This window comes from Ochotona princeps, chromosome 22 (assembly GCF_030435755.1).
Source record: "Ochotona princeps isolate mOchPri1 chromosome 22, mOchPri1.hap1, whole genome shotgun sequence".
NCBI classification, from domain to species: domain Eukaryota; kingdom Metazoa; phylum Chordata; class Mammalia; order Lagomorpha; family Ochotonidae; genus Ochotona; species Ochotona princeps.
This window is the reverse complement of record NC_080853.1, coordinates 7799751-7817339: the sequence shown is the minus strand read 5'-3', so window position 1 is coordinate 7817339 and position 17589 is coordinate 7799751. Positions and strand designations below refer to the sequence as shown.

The 17589-nt window shown below is 51.9% G+C and overlaps 1 protein-coding gene across 1 annotated transcript in view; it reads right to left on the bottom strand.

Moving 5' to 3' along the window:
- B4GALT5 (beta-1,4-galactosyltransferase 5) overlaps positions 1 to 4853 on the bottom strand; it is a 69109-nt gene extending 64256 nt beyond the window's left edge. The window contains exon 1 of the mRNA XM_036497132.2: positions 4583 to 4853. Within this exon, the coding sequence (XP_036353025.2) occupies positions 4583 to 4697 (115 nt within the window). The 5' untranslated portion in view covers positions 4698 to 4853. The remainder of the gene's footprint in view (positions 1 to 4582) is intronic.
- Between the last annotated feature and the right edge of the window lie 12736 nt (positions 4854 to 17589).

Below are 17589 nucleotides of genomic sequence, written 5' to 3'. Positions count from 1 at the left end.
TCCTGGCTCCAGATCGGTTTAGTTTTGGATGTTGCAATCACGTAGGGAGTGAACCAGTGGTTTAAAGATCTTTTTCTCAGTCTCTCCTTCTCTCTGTAAATCTGCCTTTCCAATTAAAAAAAAAATAAATAAATCTTGGGCCCAGCACAATAGTCTAGCAGCTAAAGTCCTCGCCTTGCATGTGCCGGGATCCCATAGGGGCCCTAGTTCTAATCCCGGCAACCCCGCTTCCCATCTAGCTCCCTGCTTGTGGTCTGGGAAAGCAGTTCTGGGCAGCTCAAAGCCTGCACCCGTGCGGGAGACCCAGAAGTGGCTCCTGGCTGTGGATCGGGTAAGCTTCAGCCGTTGCAGCTGCTTGAGGAGTCAATCATCAGACGGAAGATCTTCCTCTCTGTCTCTCCTCTTCTCTGTGTATCTGCTTTGCAAAAAAAAATAAACAAACCTTTAAATAAATAAATACATCTTAAAAAAAAAAAGTTGTTGGGGCCTGGTGGAGTGGCCTAGTGGCTAAAGTCCTCACCATGAACGCCCCGGGATCCCATATGGGCGCCGGTTCTAATACCAGCAGCTCCACTTCCCATCCAGCTCCCTGCTCGTGGCCTGGGAAAGCAGTTGAGGACGGCCCAAAGCTTTGGGACCCTGCACCCTCGTGGGAGACCTGGAGGAGGTTCCTGGTTCCAGGCTTCGGAATGGCACAGCACCAGCCGTTGTGGCTCACTTGGGGAGTGAATCATCGGAGGGAAGATCTTCCTCTCTGTCTCTCCTCTCTGTACATCTGACTTTGTAATAAAATAAATAAATCTTAAAAAAAAAAAAAGTTGTTCAAGTTTTGAAGAAAACTTGAGTGGGGACACCCCAACATTGCAGATAGAAGTGACTAAGTCGGGCCCGGCGGCGTGGTCTAGCGGCTAAAGTCCTCGCCTTGAAAGCCCCGGGATCCCATATGGGCACCGGTTCTAATCCCGGCAGCTCCACTTCCCATCCAGCTCCCTGCTTGTGGCCTGGGAAAGCAGTTGAGGACGGCCCAATGCTTTGGGACACTGCACCCGCGTGGGAGACCCGGAAGAGGTTCCAGGTTCCCGGCATCGGATCGGCGCGCATCGGCCCGTTGCGGCTCACTTGGGGAGTGAATCATCGGACGGAAGATCTTCCTCTCTGTCTCTCCTCCTCTGTGTATATCTGGCTGTAATAAAATGAATAAATCTTTAAAAAAAAAAAAAAAAAAAAAAAAGAAGTGACTAAGTCAGTGAGCACTGCATGGTGGCAAGAGGATAGCCACAGTGCCACCCATGGTCACCACCTTGTCTTCCTGCCTCACCTCCAACCACTTCTCTCACACTTTAGCCCATCCTTTTCACTCCTTTCAATGGCTGATAAATACCACTTCTGAGTTCATGACAAAAACATTTCTTTATCTTTCACTTATTGGACAGACAGACAACGAGCGCCCATCTACCTGCTCCCTCCCCAGCCCATGGTGGGACTGACCAAAGCCTGGAGCCCATAACTCCATCCAGGTCTCCCCAGAGCTGACAGGAACCCACTATTTGAGCCATCACTACGACCTGTCCGGGTGCACATTTGCCAGAAGCTGTGGATGGCAACAGTGTTGAGACCCAAGCCCAGGCACTCCACCGTGGGATGCAGGCCTCACAAGCTGCGTTTCTACTGTCAAGCTCAATACCTGCCCTATTCATATTTTTTAAATCTAACTGTATTGGGATGGAGACATCCAGCAGCAAAGCACCTTTTGTATCTGAAGCAAATGCTATGCTTGTATTATGTACATCTCCTCGCCCCCACACCCCTGGGTGGTGCCATTATGCCCAATCCACAGGTGACCCTCTGGAGGGGCTGACTACCAACAGGAACAAGTGGCATTAGAGCTCATTAAAGGTTAGCCTCAACTTTGTTCTTCCTTTCTGTTTTTCACCTCTAATATTATATTTTGTGAAGTTTACTGAAAAGGTGAGGCACTCCCACATGGGATAGGGAAGGCCAGGAGACAAGGAGGACAGCACTGTAGCTGCCCTCCATCCTGCCCCTGGGGATAGGCTGCACTTCAAAAGTTCAAGGAGAAACAGTGAAAAGATAAGCTGACTAATTTGACCTGGTGCTTCCGGGGACACCTGCCACTGGGATCATAGAGGCACCCATCTCCCCTGTGTTATGGAATCCAATGAGTTTTCCCTTACCACCAACCCAACTCTATTTCTGAACAAAGTTGAAATACACTCTTGGAGGGATGATTTCCCTTTGGTTCTTGAGAACACAGGACATACAACACCTTCAAAAACCAGGACTGGGGCAAAAAAAAAATCCTGGAAGAAAACACAAGGCCAACACTTTCCACTGTGCCAGAAAACAGACATGTCATGCTCTGGGGCTGTATCAGACAGAGGACCACGAAACTCCCTCTGTACAACTGTTTTCAACCCTCAGGAGCGGAAACTTCATCTGGCTCACCCACTAGCATTTTCTAAAATCATTTTAATACCGGCTCCTAAGAAAGCTCACATACCCTAAAACACAGAAAACCTCACATCTCCCCAGACTGCTTTAGCCTTTGGGAAAACACGGACACTACACAGCCTCAAGCCAGGCACACAAAATGTTAAGTTTGCTGAGTGCAACTCTGCCTTAGTGATCCCCAAAACGACTCCACATCCTTTGTTCCCCTCTTCTGGAGAGCAGAATTTGAACCTTTTAGAAGTAGGTGTGCCCCTTAGAACGCCTGAGGAGATGCTACCGGAAATGAAAGTTCCCATCCTTTCTCAGCTCTCACTGACGCAGGCTCCCAGGAACCAGAGTAAAACACCACTTGACACAGGGGTTCCACGGCCCCAAAAACCCACCAGAGAAATGAGGGGTGCAGGCTTGAGGCTGCCTAGAGGCCCAACACATCCTTCCACGCCCACAGGGAGAAGTCTAAGACTTAACACGCTAATGAATTCCTCTCAATTAATTCCACTAATTAGCTACCTATTCTTGCTCTGCTATCCTTTCTCATCAAAGCCAGCAGGCCCTGCCCCACGTCCTCCCCAGGGGAAGGCTCCCCCTCTCCGCCTACACTGCACCCTTAGGGGAGCCTGAACTGGCCATCCTTCCTCCCCAGACACAGGGTGCAGCACCCAACGTCAGTGTTAGCCATCAAGGGACAAGCGCCTGAAAAAGCACCAGGACGTAACCTCCTGCACTATCTAGAAATTTCTCTATTCAGCTAGTTCCGTGTGACAAGGCACTAGTTACTACCACAGTCCTAAAAGGCAGTTCCCGACAACTAAACCACTCCCTTCCCCTAACTCCCAGACACCCCAGCGGGGCCAGCCCCAGCTCGGTCATCTGGTCATGCCTCATCCGACATTGAGGTTTCCCTCTTAGGGGCCCCATGGTAATGTCAGGTTGGGTTAGACCCAATCCTTAACCTTCCCTTTGTGCCTGGAAGTTACAAGTAGCAGTTGCCATTTATTTGGCAAGCTGTGCAGCAGGTGTCAACATCAAGGGCCTCCACCGTCAAAACCAGAGGCTGGGACTGACACACCCATGTCACAGAGGAGAAAGCTTGAGGTTCAGCAACCTGCCCAAGGTCATACACACGGCAGAACTCAAGTTCCACTCGGACGCCCTCTGCCTTCAGCACATATCCAGCCGTGTCTTCTCATCTCCGCCCCCCACTCCACCCCACCCCCATGTCCAACAACGGGGCTGCCGCCTGGCTGAGCCAAACCTCGGGCAAGAACCCATTCCCTTTCCATTTCTTCCCACACAGGTTCCCCCTTCCACTTGGCACCATTTCCCAAGGGTCCCACTCCCATCCCCTCCTCCAAGGCCAATTCAAACTTCTCCATCCCCAGAGCCCCTTCTGTCCCCGGGGCTCTGGGAGAAGCTCAGGGAGGAAGGAAGCGCCCCTTTCCGGGGGTCTTCCAAAAGGGAGGAAACTGGGGGCGGGCGCTGAGAAGGGGCGGAGCGGACAAGGTGTGCCCTTGAGGGGAGGCGGGGAAGAGGGGGTGTGGGACGCTAAGGCTGGTATGGAGGCTGAATGGAGGCGTGGGGGTGACTATAGAGCCCACTTCGGGAAGCTGAGGGCCATCCGGCCACCTGCCGGGGCGCGCGTGCGGGCGAGGAGCTGGAGTGAGGACGCCCCCGGGAGGAGGGAAGCTGGGGCCGGGAGAGGGGGCTCCGGGAGGAGGAAACGACGGAGGCTCCCGGAGGGCAGGATGGATGGGAAGCGGAGGGCGAGGGCGGGGAAGGCCGAGCTCCGGGACTGCAGGAGACCCTGGGGAGGGGACGCGGGAGCTCTCGGCGGGAAGACTGGGCAATGGAGGCAATGGGGGGTGGATCCCAGGTCCCGGAGTGGCTGGGCGGCGAGAGAGAAGGGGGCCGCACGCCCGCTGGGCTACAGACGGCGGGAAGGTCCCCGCGCCTCCCCGGTAACCGCGTGGGGCGGCAAGGAGGGGAGGGAGGGTCCCCCGAAGACCGAGCCGAGCGCCCCCACCCCCCACCCCGGGGATCTCCACAAGGGGCCAGGCTGCCTTGGCCTCTGCAGGCCCGAGCGACGGCCGCGGGGGACCCTGAGCCCTACCTATGCCCGGCGCCACATAGACGAAGTAGAGCAGCGAGGACGACAGCGAGAAGAAGAAGAGCGCGGCGAGCAGCGAGCGGCGCGGCAGCCGCAGCAGCCCCCGGCGGGTGCGCATCCTGCAGCCGGACAGCCGCTCCGGGCCCGGGCCTGCTCCTGCCGCCGTCCGCCGCGTCCTGGGCCTCGCGGGCCGCCGCCGCCGCCTCGCCGCTCCCGGCCGCCCGCCGCCTCGCCGCTCCCTGCCGCCCGCCGCCGCGGGCCCGGCCACCACATGCAGCGGCGGCGGCGGCGGGGGCGGGGCGGGGGCGGGGCCGGCGCGGCAGGGCACCGTCGCGAAAGACCCGCGCCCGCGCGCTCGCCGCCCACCGCCAGCCGCGCGGCCGGGCAGCCCGCAGGGAGCGTCGCCAAATGGCGACAGCCCCTCTCTCGAGCTCGCTGTCTTAGGGCGCGGCCGCCGCCCAGGCGGCCCGGGGAGCGTCTCTCAAGTGCTAACCGGCTCCGCGCCCCGGCGTGCCCCTCACCAGATGCCCAGGGGCTATCTGCAAAGTCTGATCCGTCTCTTGGCCCACTGCGGCAGAAGAGCGGAAATCATAAGGGGGAAGGGGGTGGCGCTTGGCCTGGCACACACGCTCATTCATTCCTCGTTCAGGAACTCCTTCATGTGCCGTTTGTCTATTGAATAGCAGACAGGGTTTGTTGGCGCTGAGAATGCTAGAGACAACAAAATGGATAAAATCTCCACCTTCATGGAAACGGGCATTTCTGTGGGAGGAGAGAGAAACCAATCGCTTGGATCAGGAGCAAGATACAACAGGAGAGGGACATACTGGAGCGCAGGCCAGAGTGTTCCACAAGGCCTCCCTGGGCAGGGGATGGAGGCTGAGGCTCAAAAAGGGGGGTGGGGGCGGGGAAAGACCAAGGGCTCCCCCTGGGAGAATGGCAGGTGCAGAAGCCCCTGAGATGGGAAAAGATCTGATCTGTACCAGCCAGGGTGGGTACAGTCCAGGACAGTAGGGGAGAACTCCAGATGATGTAGCTCAGGCCAGCTGCACCTTCCAGCCCAGGCCCAGCATCAGAAGCAGCGCAATGAGGCTGGTCAGATGGGAACCTGGGCTTCCCTTGCCTGGTTCAATCCCTTGGGCAGCCCAGAGCCTGGTGCACTTCCTGTCCCTGTGGTGCAGAGGGGAACCCTGAGGTCGCAGCCATTCCCGGGAACCTTGCAGTGAGGGCTCTGCCCTTCCCCCAAGGCAGACCCTGGGCCTCAGCATTCCAGCCGGGATTCCCTAATTCTCATCTCCTAGGCAGATGGGTACCCTAACCCACATGCACCCTGGAGTGCTCAGGGGACCTCAGCGACCTAGGGAAGTGTGGTGGGGTGGTGGGGGCAGCAGCAGACTTCTCCATTGCAGACACATCAAGGAACAAGGGGTGTCGGATACAGTGGGGTGCGCCAGCAACAGTCCTGCTGTGTCCCTAACGTGGTTGGTTCTTTGCAATGTGTTTCTGTCCCTTTATTGGAAGCCTGTCTGACTCGCACAGGTCTTCCGTCTTAGTTATGTGACCCACAGAGCCAGACACACACAGTAAATGCACAATGTGGCTGCCACCTCACCCAAACCCCTGGGAAGAGGCTCCAATAACATGGCAAGGGAAACAGCCTTTTGACGCAGATGCGAGTTCCCATCTCAGCTTTGGCCTCTCCTGGCTGTGTGACCCTGGGCCCATAGCTCACCTCTCTCAGCGGCCTGTTCTTTCTCACCTGTGAAATGGACGCAGTGCTGTACACTCCACAGCAAAATGACGCACATTGGATGAGATCGCGTGGGGAGGGCCCGTCCTGGACCAGAACTCCGAAACAAGTTGTGCCCTTCTGCCTTCCATACCGATGGAACCCACACATCTGGCCCTCGCAACTCCACACTTAGAAAACAGTTTATGTCACAAAGAGAAGTGAAAGAACAGTGCCAAGGTTGTGGCACAGTGGCCACCACCACCCACGCCAGCATCTCAAATCTAGTGCTGTTACTAGTTTTATCCATTCTGCTTCCTGTCCAGCTTATGCGCCTGGAAAAAGCAGCAGATAGCCTGAGGACCTGGGTGTCTGCCACCCACAAAGGGAGACCAGGAAGGGATTCCAAGCTCCTGGCTTCAGCCTCACCAGCCCTGGCTGTCATGGTTATTTGGAGAATGAAGTAGCCATAGACGATTTCTTTGTGTCTCTTTCTCAGCATTACAATCGCAAGAAAGTGAACCTGGTCCTGCGATCTCTCGTGCGTACGGACAGACAGCAAGGCCTCACACCATCCACAGAGCACTCCATGATCACTCCTCACCTCATGTCCCATCTGAAATAATTAAGCATCAACATGAATCACCTATCTTTTTTTAAATGACAGGAAACAGACAGATGTTAGTCCTTACTTGGAGAACTCCTACTCTTTCCTTTCTCCAAGTTTCCAGCTCACTCATTCATTCATTCATTCATTGGCCTTTCAGGGCCCCCAGCCAAACAAACTCGCCACTTTCTGCCCCTCAAATGTCACTTCCTCCCCCAAATCCTTTCTCCCAACTAACTCTCCTCCTCCCCTGCCCAGTGCACCACCCTCCCCTCCCCTCCCACACTCTCCCCCAACTCACATTCCATCCACGCCCTTGTATCACACACTTGTGTTATCTGTGCATGTCTCTCCCCTGTGTCACAGTCTATGCCGCAAGAGGACACAGGTTTGGTTTCCTTCCCTGCCATGTCCCCCCTTGCAGGTGGTACGGCAACCAGTAGGTGCTCAATAATTGCTGCAGGAAGAACAGGTGTGCGTGTGTGTGTAGCAGGTGCTGGGCATGGCTGAGGCAGAGATGATTCAGTGGAGGTTCTCTCGTAGTCCAGTGTCAGGAACAACAGGAAGATGAGTAACTGGGGGCTGGTGACGAGGCTGGCTGTGGGGAAAGGCGTTCTGGGAAATTCGGGACAGCCTCTGAAGGGCTGTTGAGACACCTATGCTCAAGAGGGCCTGTCTGGCTGGAGCAGCTAGTCCCTCCAATGGGAGGGATGAGACTGCAGGAGCCCGGGCCGGTGGCTCAGCAGCAGTCTGGAGTAAGAAGGAGCCGGAACCTCACCAGGCCTGCTTCCTCTGTGCACCTGCATCATGACCATGATCATTGTCTCTCTGTCCTTTGCTTGCACACCTGTGAGCTGGAGATCAGACCGGGCCATCCCCCTGGCCTGCTGCCAGGGCTCCAGATGGCTTCTGTGTCACATATCCGGCGTGTGACAGGCGGGCTCCAAGGGCAGGAGCTATTGCTGTCCGCCCCTTTCCTGCCAGTCATAAAGAGCTCTTGGAGGTTACAGAGCAGGGGCGTGGCCTAAAGACAGGAAGGTTCCTGTGTTGGATTAAGCTGGGCCAGATCCAACAGACTCCACAGACTAGAGTTAAAATTCACCAATAATCCAGCGCCTTGCTTACTCTCTCAGAGTCTGTTGGAGAATGATTCAGGCACCTGCTAAAATGAGGCCATTGCGCAATTGACAAACGATGGTCATCTGTAGTGAGATAGCATCTCAGAGCAGTGACTATCCCAGCTGCTGCTCTCAGAGGGATGTGTGCAACCACTTGCAGAGGCAGGAAGCTCTGGCTTCCAGGGCTTCCAGGAACTCCTGCTCACTGACCCTTAACTATAAGGTTCACCCTGGCGGCCCCCAGCTGAGCTGGAGTTACTCAGTACCTTTCAGGCCTACTTGAGCCTGGGAGCAGAAGCTGCTGGAGTCACCTCCAGCCACTTTCAGAGCAAGTGCACCCTTCAACACTCTTTTCCCTCTACCAAGAAAGCATCAAAGTTTGGCAAGGCAGCTGCTGTACCAGCTCATGGACTCAAGCACTTGAGTCCTCACTTGCTACCTTCCAGGTGCAAATTAGCAGGAAGCTGGGGGCAGGAGCAGAGCTGAGACACACATCCAGTCCCAGAACAAAGGAAGCTTCCCCAGTGATGAGCACATAGAATGTTTAAGAGAGAAAATTCAGCATCAAGCCTGAGACACAGGGGACCTTGTCTCAGCATAACCTAGCTTGACCCAGCTGACCAGGGGTATATTGCAACTGTCTTTCTCTTGGAATTGGCTTCTGTGAGGTATCTCCTCATGGCATGTGGAACTCAAAGTGTTGCAACTTGCTTTCTCTTGCATTGTTTCTAGGTCTCCACATTGCTACACGGAGCTACAGTGTGTTCACTTTTTTCACTGCTATCTAGTGTTTCATCAGGGAACTAGTCCACAGTTTAAAAATTACTTTTTGCTGTGTTTTTTTTTTCTCTTGCTAGCAGGTCTATCCCTAGCCACAAATCAAAAATCCAGAAAACTCTAAATTGTAACAGATTTTTAATAATTTATTTAGCAGCAAGACTTGACCTGACCTGAACTTACTTAGTACCAAGAGTAAGAGACAGAAAGTTCTTTATGAACTGTATTCTCTTCAATGGAAATGCTCCACTGAGGAAACACACTGGGCAAGCCAGCCCTCTCATGGGGTGTGATACAATTTTCAATGGATGTAACCCTTTCTCTAATTTCCCATCCACTGGAATCTGAGTGGGATTGTGACTCACTATAACCCAGGGGTAAGAAGCAGGAATGACCATTTTCATGGGCTGAGCTATTGCAGGGCGTCTGACTTAGTGGGGATGCTCTCCTTTGGGACTGGAACTCCTCCAGGCTGGAAGGAAGCTCAGCCTGCATGGAGAGGCCATGCAGCCAAGTTCCCATCAACAGAGTCATGGGAGGTCCCAGTGACAGCCCACATCAAGCCCCAGATGTGAGAAGCCACACTTTCATCTATTTCAGCTGCCAGCTGTCAGTCATCTTGCCCAGCTGAAGGCCCAAACCGGCCCACTTTATCCTTTCCAGCTCTGTGGGCTGAACCTGAAATGGCTCTAATCTCACAGCACCCAGCATGGGGGTCGTGGAGAGGTGGCAGCAATCAGGGCAACCACAACACCCTTGCACGCTATCTGGTGCAGAGGAGCCAGGGTCCCTTCAGAACACAAACACACAAGGGGCTCAGCTGAGCTGTGGAGATAGGCACCTGCGCTGTGAAACTGTTTCTCAAGTGGTCTCCCGAAGTGTTGCACCACTTTATACTCTGGGCAGAGATGCCACTTGCTATTGCATCCTCAGTTTCTGGGATTCTAGCAAACGTTCTTCGATTCTGCCAAGAGGACAAAGAGCTTCCATCCATGTCCCCAAGGATAGACCCGGAAGGGAGATTTGGAAGCAGGAAGGTATTTGGCAAGTGCTTAGTGATTCTAGGGATTAGAGCAGGCATGGGAAATCTGTTCTGATGAAGGAGAGCTGGGAGCTGGCCAGGTTTAGCAGTAGACACTACAGGTCAGAGCCCAGAGCCTAGAAATGCATCAAGTGCATCTGAATACGTTTGAGAGCTAAAAACTAATATTCACTCAAAATTAATCAACAATGAATTAAAGCAGCCATGTAATCTTAGGCCATTTGGTTAATTGCCTCTGAACTTAGGTGATTCTATGTAATAAAACCTAGTGGGTTGCCAGGTTTGGCTTTTTCTTATACCCAATAGGATGCAGAAGTGACCATGAAAGTAATCATTAGGGGCCCACGAAGATCCTAAAATGGCCGTAGGTAGCAGAAGTTGCTGGAAGGTTCCCTTGGGAAGGTCTGAGGACCCACTGTGTCTCAGACACCTGCTAGCCCTGCTCCAGCTCAGCTCCTGTACAAAGTCCTGACACTCCAAGGCTGGGCTCAGCTGATTCACTTCTGGGTGATAAAGCCTCCTGACTCTCAAGAAAGGGCCAGAGCTCCAAATATTCCCCCACCGACTGGAGGCAAAGCCATCGTGTCAGCAGCAGAGGAAGCCAATTAGCCAAGCACATTATGCTGTGACAGGTGTCGATGGAATCAGATATTGTCATGGACTCGGGATGGAACAGCAGCTGTTGCTGTTCCTCTCTCTCCCTCTGTCCACCCCCGAGTCTCCTCCAAGCCCCAGGCACAGGCTCTGAGCCCACTAGAGCTGGGGTGATGGGAGCCAGAGGGACAAGCTGCAGGATCACAGGCAAGGGGCAGGGATGCTGATCAAAGCTCAAGTCTGGGGTCTTAACATCCTGGAGCCCAGCCACAATCAATCACCCCCAAGTGACAGTAACTATTTCAGCCTTAGCCAAATGCCTGCCTGCAGCAAAGGAAATTTTTCTTCTTCTACTCATTTTAGGTTCTTCAGCTGGGGCTGTGTAAATTAGATTAGCCAAAGATGGGTTGACAAGAGAAAAGCAAATGGAAATTTATTTCATGTACCTTGTGCATACCTTTTACAAATGAAAATTTTCATCATGAACCTAAATCTTCTTTACAGAGGAGAAGCTTACACCCTGTGGTTTGATCATTTCTCCTGGTTCTCAATGGGCTTTTAGCTCAAAATAAGCCATACGTCAAAGAGGTGTATTTGAGGGTGGCATGATCTAGTGTTCTTCGGGTCATGGGCTGTGCTTCTCAATTTTTAAAAATCCAAACCTCCTTTCAAGGAAGGAAAGAACCTCCTACAGTCTCCTTTGGCATCTTTTAAGATTATAAAGTCTTTGTTCTGAGAACTCTTAGATGATTAAAATAAGGAAAATATTGAGGAAGAGAGCAGAGAAAAAGCAATCTTCTGCATCGGGCAAAAAGCATGAACTCCAAAAGAAAAGATACACATATTCCATACAGCAGAATTTTTAAAATGTATTTTTATTTATTTTAAAGAGAGAATGAGATACAGAGAGAGAGAGAGAGAGAGAGAGGTCACCTATCTGCAGGTTCACTATCCAAATGAATGTAGCATGGGCTGAGCCAAGCTAACACCAGGAGACCAGAACCCAATCGGAGTATTCCACATGAATGGCAGGGACCCAACTACTTGATACCTCTTAGCATCACCCTAGCAGGAACCTGGAGTCAACATCTGGAGCTAGATATCGCACTCCGAAGTACTCCAACATGGGCTGCAGGTGTCCTCACTGCTGGGCCAAGCATCTGCTCATCACCCATCTGTCCTGTTTACACTCACCTGCTCCTCACCCACCTGTCCTCTCTCAGTACACTTACATTGACCTGATTCTCCTTTCATAGCCACAGTCTATTCAATTTCATAGAGAAGTTGTTGATTAGCATAACTGGTCCACTGGGAAACTGACCTTGTTTCAAATCTTTCTATCTTTATAGGGTTACAGTGTATACTTTTTTTTTTTCAATTTTTAATTTTTATTGGAAAACCAGATTTGCAGAGAGGAGAGACAGAGAGGAAGAGCTTCCATCTGTTGCTTTACCCCCCAAGTGACTACAGTGGCCGGAAATGAGCTGGTCTGAAGCCAGGAGCCAGGAGCTTCTTCTGAGTCTCCCACGCAAGTGTAGGGTCCCGTGGCTTTGAGACATCCTCTACTGCTTTCCCAGGCCAGAAACAGGGAGCTGGAAAGGAAGTGGAGCAGCCGGGATACGAATAGGTGCACATGTGGGATCCTGGCACTTCAAAGCCAGGACTTTAGCCACTAGGCTACAGTGCTGGGCCCTAGTGTACACTTTTGTCTACATCTGAGCAGTTCTGTCTATGAGACAAATGATTAGAAGTTGTCCTTGTGGTGATGCTGGAGGCTTGCCAGTGTGGCCAAGGAACTTGTGCCAGTTTGCATGCCCAGCAGCAGTTGGTAATGGCCCATGGCCCCCGCAGCCAGCCCAGCAGAGTAAAAGGTTTGTCACTCACCACGTCATTTAACTTTTATTTCTCCTCTGGTGAGAGTCCAAGCACCTTTTTTTTTTTTTTTACTTTTTTTTAATTAATTATTATGCATTATGTGACAGTTTCATAGGCTCTGGGAATCCCCCCACCCCTCCCCATAGAGTCCAAGCACCTTTGACAGATGTAAGAGCTATTTGTGTTTTTCTGGTTGTTTTCTTTGGTATTTTCCCATGCATGTCTGTTTTGGTAAAAAAAAAAAAAAAAAAAAAAAAGCACCACACTGGGGAGCGTTCACCCTTTATAAAGGCATAGAAGCTCCTGATCTGTCTTCTGACGTGTCATATGGTGCCCTCTTATCCCTGGACTATTCCATGTCTTGGCTGGCTAGGTTTCCCCTGATCTGTTCACTGCACCTGCACCCCCCATGATATGTCCTCTTCCCACTGCCTCATCTACAATGGAGAAAGTGACTTCCCGTTGTAGCAGCTGGGAAGTCCAGGATCATGGCGCTGGCCGATCTGGTGTCTAAGGGAGACCCGCATACTGGGTGCGCAGATGGTGCCCTCTGCAGTGCCCCCACATGGTGTGAGAAAAGCAGGAAGCTTTCTGGGACCTCTTTTAGGGGTTCATCTATGCCATCTCAGAGAATTCTGTCCTGGGACCCCATCACCTTCCAAGCTTCCTACCTGCTAAGGCCATCACCTCCTTTGTCATTAGGTTTTGCTCTGGGCTCAGAAAAGGATGCACCAATCCCCCAGGACTGATGATTCTGAACTAAAGGAACAACCTCAAGGCTTTTCTGTGCATCTCCCACACCTCACCCGCTTTTCCCAAATTGCAGGCAAAGCCGTCCCTGGAGTGTGCCACCCAGGAGATGCAGTGTCCCTCCCTGGGAAAAATGAGCCAGAAAAGTGCGCAGGGCACCCGATGGAGTATACATCATTTACACTTCTGAAAAAGTCAGGCAGGTCTCACCCACCTAACAAGACAAACTTTGCCCACAGCCAAGCCTCCCTGCCCCTGCCACTGCCCCCCAGGAGACCCAGGGCTCTTCCTGGCCTTGGCTCAGGGAGTTGTTTAAGCATCTGGGACCTGGCATGGTGGCCTAGTGGCTAAAGTCTTCATCTTACATGGCTTCCCTGCCTGTGGCCTGGGAAAGCAGTCAAGGATGGCCCAAAGCCTTGGGTCCTGGCTTGTCTTCTGCTGCTTTGACCAGGGAGCTGGATTAGAAGTGTATCTGCCGGGCCTGGCGGCGTGACCTAGCAGCTAAAGTCCTCGCCTTGAACAACCCGGGATCCCATATGGACGCCGGTTCTAATCCCGGCAGCTCCACTTCCCATCCAGCTCCCTGCTTGTGGCCTGGGAAAGCAGTTGAGGACGGCCCAATGCATTGGGACCCTGCACCCACATGGGAGACCCGGAAGAGGTTCCAGGTTCCCGGCATCGGATTGGCGCGCATCGGCCCGTTGCGGCTCACTTGGGGAGTGAATCATCGGACGGAAGATCTTCCTCTCTGTCTCTCCTCCTCTCTGTATATCTGACTTTGTAATAAAATGAATAAATCTTTAAAAAAAAAAAGTGTATCTGCCAGGACATGAATTGGTGCCCATATGGAGTACCGGCATTGCAGGTGGCAGCTTTACTTGTCACACCACAGTGTGCCATACTTCTGAAGTTGTGGCACAACAGGTTAGGCTGAGATTCCATGTGGGTGCTGACTTAAATCCCGGCTGCTCCATTTCCAATCCAGCTCCCTGCTAATACCCTTGGGAAAGCAGCAGAAGGTGACTCAAGCGTCTGGTCCTTTACCAGCCTTTTGTGTGGGAGACCTGGATGAAGCTCTTGGCTTCTAACTTCAGGGTGTCATAGATATTTGGGGATTGAATCAGTGAAGAAACATCTCTCTCACTTTCTCTCTCTCTCTCCATCCCTCTTTTCTTGTAACCCTGACTTCCAGAGGTGAAGACACTTGAGTAAAGGACATGGTGAGTCACAGACTGGTTGGAATCCAGTCTGCTCTCTCCCAGGGTGGGGTGCTTCTCTTTCCTTTTATATATTTTAATTGATGATGAGGAGGTCTCCTCATGTCTATCGTAGGGCCAACTCCCAGCGTTCTCCAGCCACGCCCTTGCCCTGGTCTTGACCAAGAGCTCATTTCCTCCTGACGGCCCCACCTCATGTAGAGATTTCTGCTGGCTTTGTGCGTGGCTGCAGCTTCAGGGCTGGAGAAGGCACTGCTCTAGAGGCCAGCATCATGGCACAGCCGCTTAAGCTGCCAATCACATCCCTATGTGGGCACCACCTGACCCCGCCCTGGCCATCACAGCCATTGGGGAGTAAACCCGTCGATGGAAGAGTTCGCTCTGACTCTTGCATCTCTCTCTGCCTTTCCAACAAAGAAATACATTTTAGAAAAAGAATAAATTATTTCCTGCCAACTTCCTTCTCCCCATGACAAGCTTATAATGTGACTTTCTGCAATTCCTAGAACAGCGGCGCCGGACAGGAGCCGGTGCTCTGTGGGAGCCGTTCTCCACCACATGGTCCAATCCAGGCACCACCGGCCACCCTGGAGGCATGGCTGACACCATGCAGGAAATAAACTTTGCATTTAATCTCATTTTAATAATATTGCATTTAAATGTTGATAATTACATGAGGCCAGAGACAGCCATATCAGATGGTGCAGGTGCTGGTTCTAGATTTTTTTCTGGGTATTTACATATTACACACAGCTCATGGCCTAGTTTGCATTTTATGTTTTACTTAAATTTTCATGCTCCACGTATCCTTTTGGTGCTTGATTTTCTTCCCTGAACACTAAACAGTATACTGGAAGACCTTACAGATTTATGCTTTTCTATTAGCTATACAGAACTCCATCATATGGAAATGGCATGCTCCATTGAGAGCTGGTCAGGTGGTTTTTAAGGTGCCTCAGACACATATGTAGCTTTTTAAAAAATTTGTTTACTTATCTATTTGTAAAGCAGAGTGAGACAGACAGAAGGAACCAGAGAGAGAGAGAGAGAATCTTCCACCTGCTGGTTAATTCTCAAAACAGCCACAACACTAGGTCTGGCACAGATCAAAGCCAGGAGCCCAGAAGTGCATCCAGGCCTAAGCACTTAAGCCATCCCTCGATGCCCCCCTAAGCATAGCAGCAGGGAGCTGGATTGGAAGTAGAGCAGCCAGGATTTGAACCAGCACTTCAATATGGGATGGTGTCAGCATCTCTAAGCCATCTTCAAATGACTCTTTCATCCCTGGTGCTGATGTGGTTTGACAGCAGGGATTGGTCCCCTCCCCCTTCTCCCCTTCGGACATAGGAGAAAAAAATACCTCAACATTTGTACCACCCCCATTTCTTCCCTACCTGACCCTCCCCATCCAAATCAGAGGCCCACATGGGCATGCATTCCTCTGAATTATATAAACAATACTAAAAAAGAAAATTTTGTAAGTATTTAAAAAGCCGTGGGATGCTGGTATCACAAGCAGTGGCTTAACCGTTGCACCACAATACCCATTCCTTATGTATGATGTATATGATCTGGTGACCACTCAACAGCAATGGCTATGATTTTTAATGATGATGATCATAATAATAATAATAATAGCTTGTGCTTGCTGGGCCTATACAGTATTCTGGCTGTTTCTCTAAGTTCTTACTTAGTATTCTTGCCATGGTCAAATGATGGGGGCTTTCTTACTGTTTTTTTTTTTTTTTTTATTTAACTTCATTAATTACATTGTATTATGTGACACAGTTACATAGATACTTGGGTTCTCCCACCCCTCCCCAAACCCTCCCACCATGGTGGATTCCTCCACCTTGTTGCATAACCACAGCTCAAGTTCAGTTGTTTCTTACTGTTATTTCAACAATACGAATAGGGAAACCCAGGCTCTGCTTCAGAAACTGGCCTCAAATCACTCAGCCAGTGAATAGCAGAGCCAGGATTTGAGCCCAAACATTGGCTTCCATTTCCCTGGCTCCTGGTGGGCTCGTCTGCAGCCGGCTGGGCCACCGCAGGGCCACATGGCCACCCCAGTCAGGACTTGGGGGGTGGTGCTGGTCAGCGCCTAGTCTGGGTCAGCCCGACAGGGCCAGACAGACCTGCCGTAGAGGACCATCCTCGAAGCCCTCATCCCTTGGCCTCAGCCGGCCTGGCATGGGAGCCGCAGGCAGGCAGCCTTATGTAACACGGCGACGTGGGGCGACCTGGACGGAGTCGCTGGCTGGAAGTCGACAGAGGAGCTGTCAGGCTGAGCTTCCCAGAATCCAAGTCTGGGAGCTGCCGGCCACGCCCCTGCCACGCCCCCGCCACTCCCCCGCGGGAACAATTGAATGTCACTGGTGTAACCCAACACTGCTGGGTCAGGGAGCTGCACAGAGTCGCGTACGTGAGGCTGGTCAGGCTCCTGACAAGAAAGGACCTGGCCGGGTGCCCCCTGAGAGGCCATCTGAGGCGACTCCCCTTGCTAGGTGACCCACTGCAGACAGAGTTGGGCTCCAGGGATGCACCCCAACCAAGACCCCCAATTCCAGCCGGAGTTGTTTTCCTGCTGTGGGACCCTGGGCCTGGCATGTCCTCAGAGGCTGCCTTTCATGGGTAGAAAGAGGATACGCGGGGAGAAGAATCCAGCAAGACGGGGCTTGGCCAACCTTCAGCCACACGGGAACGATTTGAGCCGCTGTGAGTCACACAGAGTGCCTCTGCCACAGTGAGGCAGCCCTGCTGTGCCCAGCCTGTGTGGTTGTGTGCCAATCAAATTTTATTTCTGGACTCTAAAGCTTGAATTCCATGCCCCATAAAATGCTGTTTTCTTCTAATTTCTATAACTATTTTAAAATGGAAAAAGTATTGTTGGCTGTAGGATTATACAAAAAATAAATGTTCAGAGCCAACATTGAAGTAGGGGAGGTGAAATCACTACATGTACTGCCAGATTTCCATGTGGGTGCCTGTTCAAGTCATGGCTGCTGCACTTCCAATCCAGCTCCTGCTAAAGCCCAAGAAAAGCAGAGGAGAATGGCCCAAGTGCTTGAGCCTTGCCACCCACACAGGAGACTTGGTTGCAGCCCCTGGCTTCCGCCTGGCCCAGACACAGCTGTTGCAGCCATCTGGGGAGTAATTCAGTGACTGAAAGAACATGGGCTTTCTCTCTTTCTCTCTGTGTGTTATTGATCAATGATAATAAATTAATCTATTTTTAAAATCCTATTATCAGGGCATGGTGCAGTGGCCTAATGACTAAATCCTTGCCTTGAACTCGCCA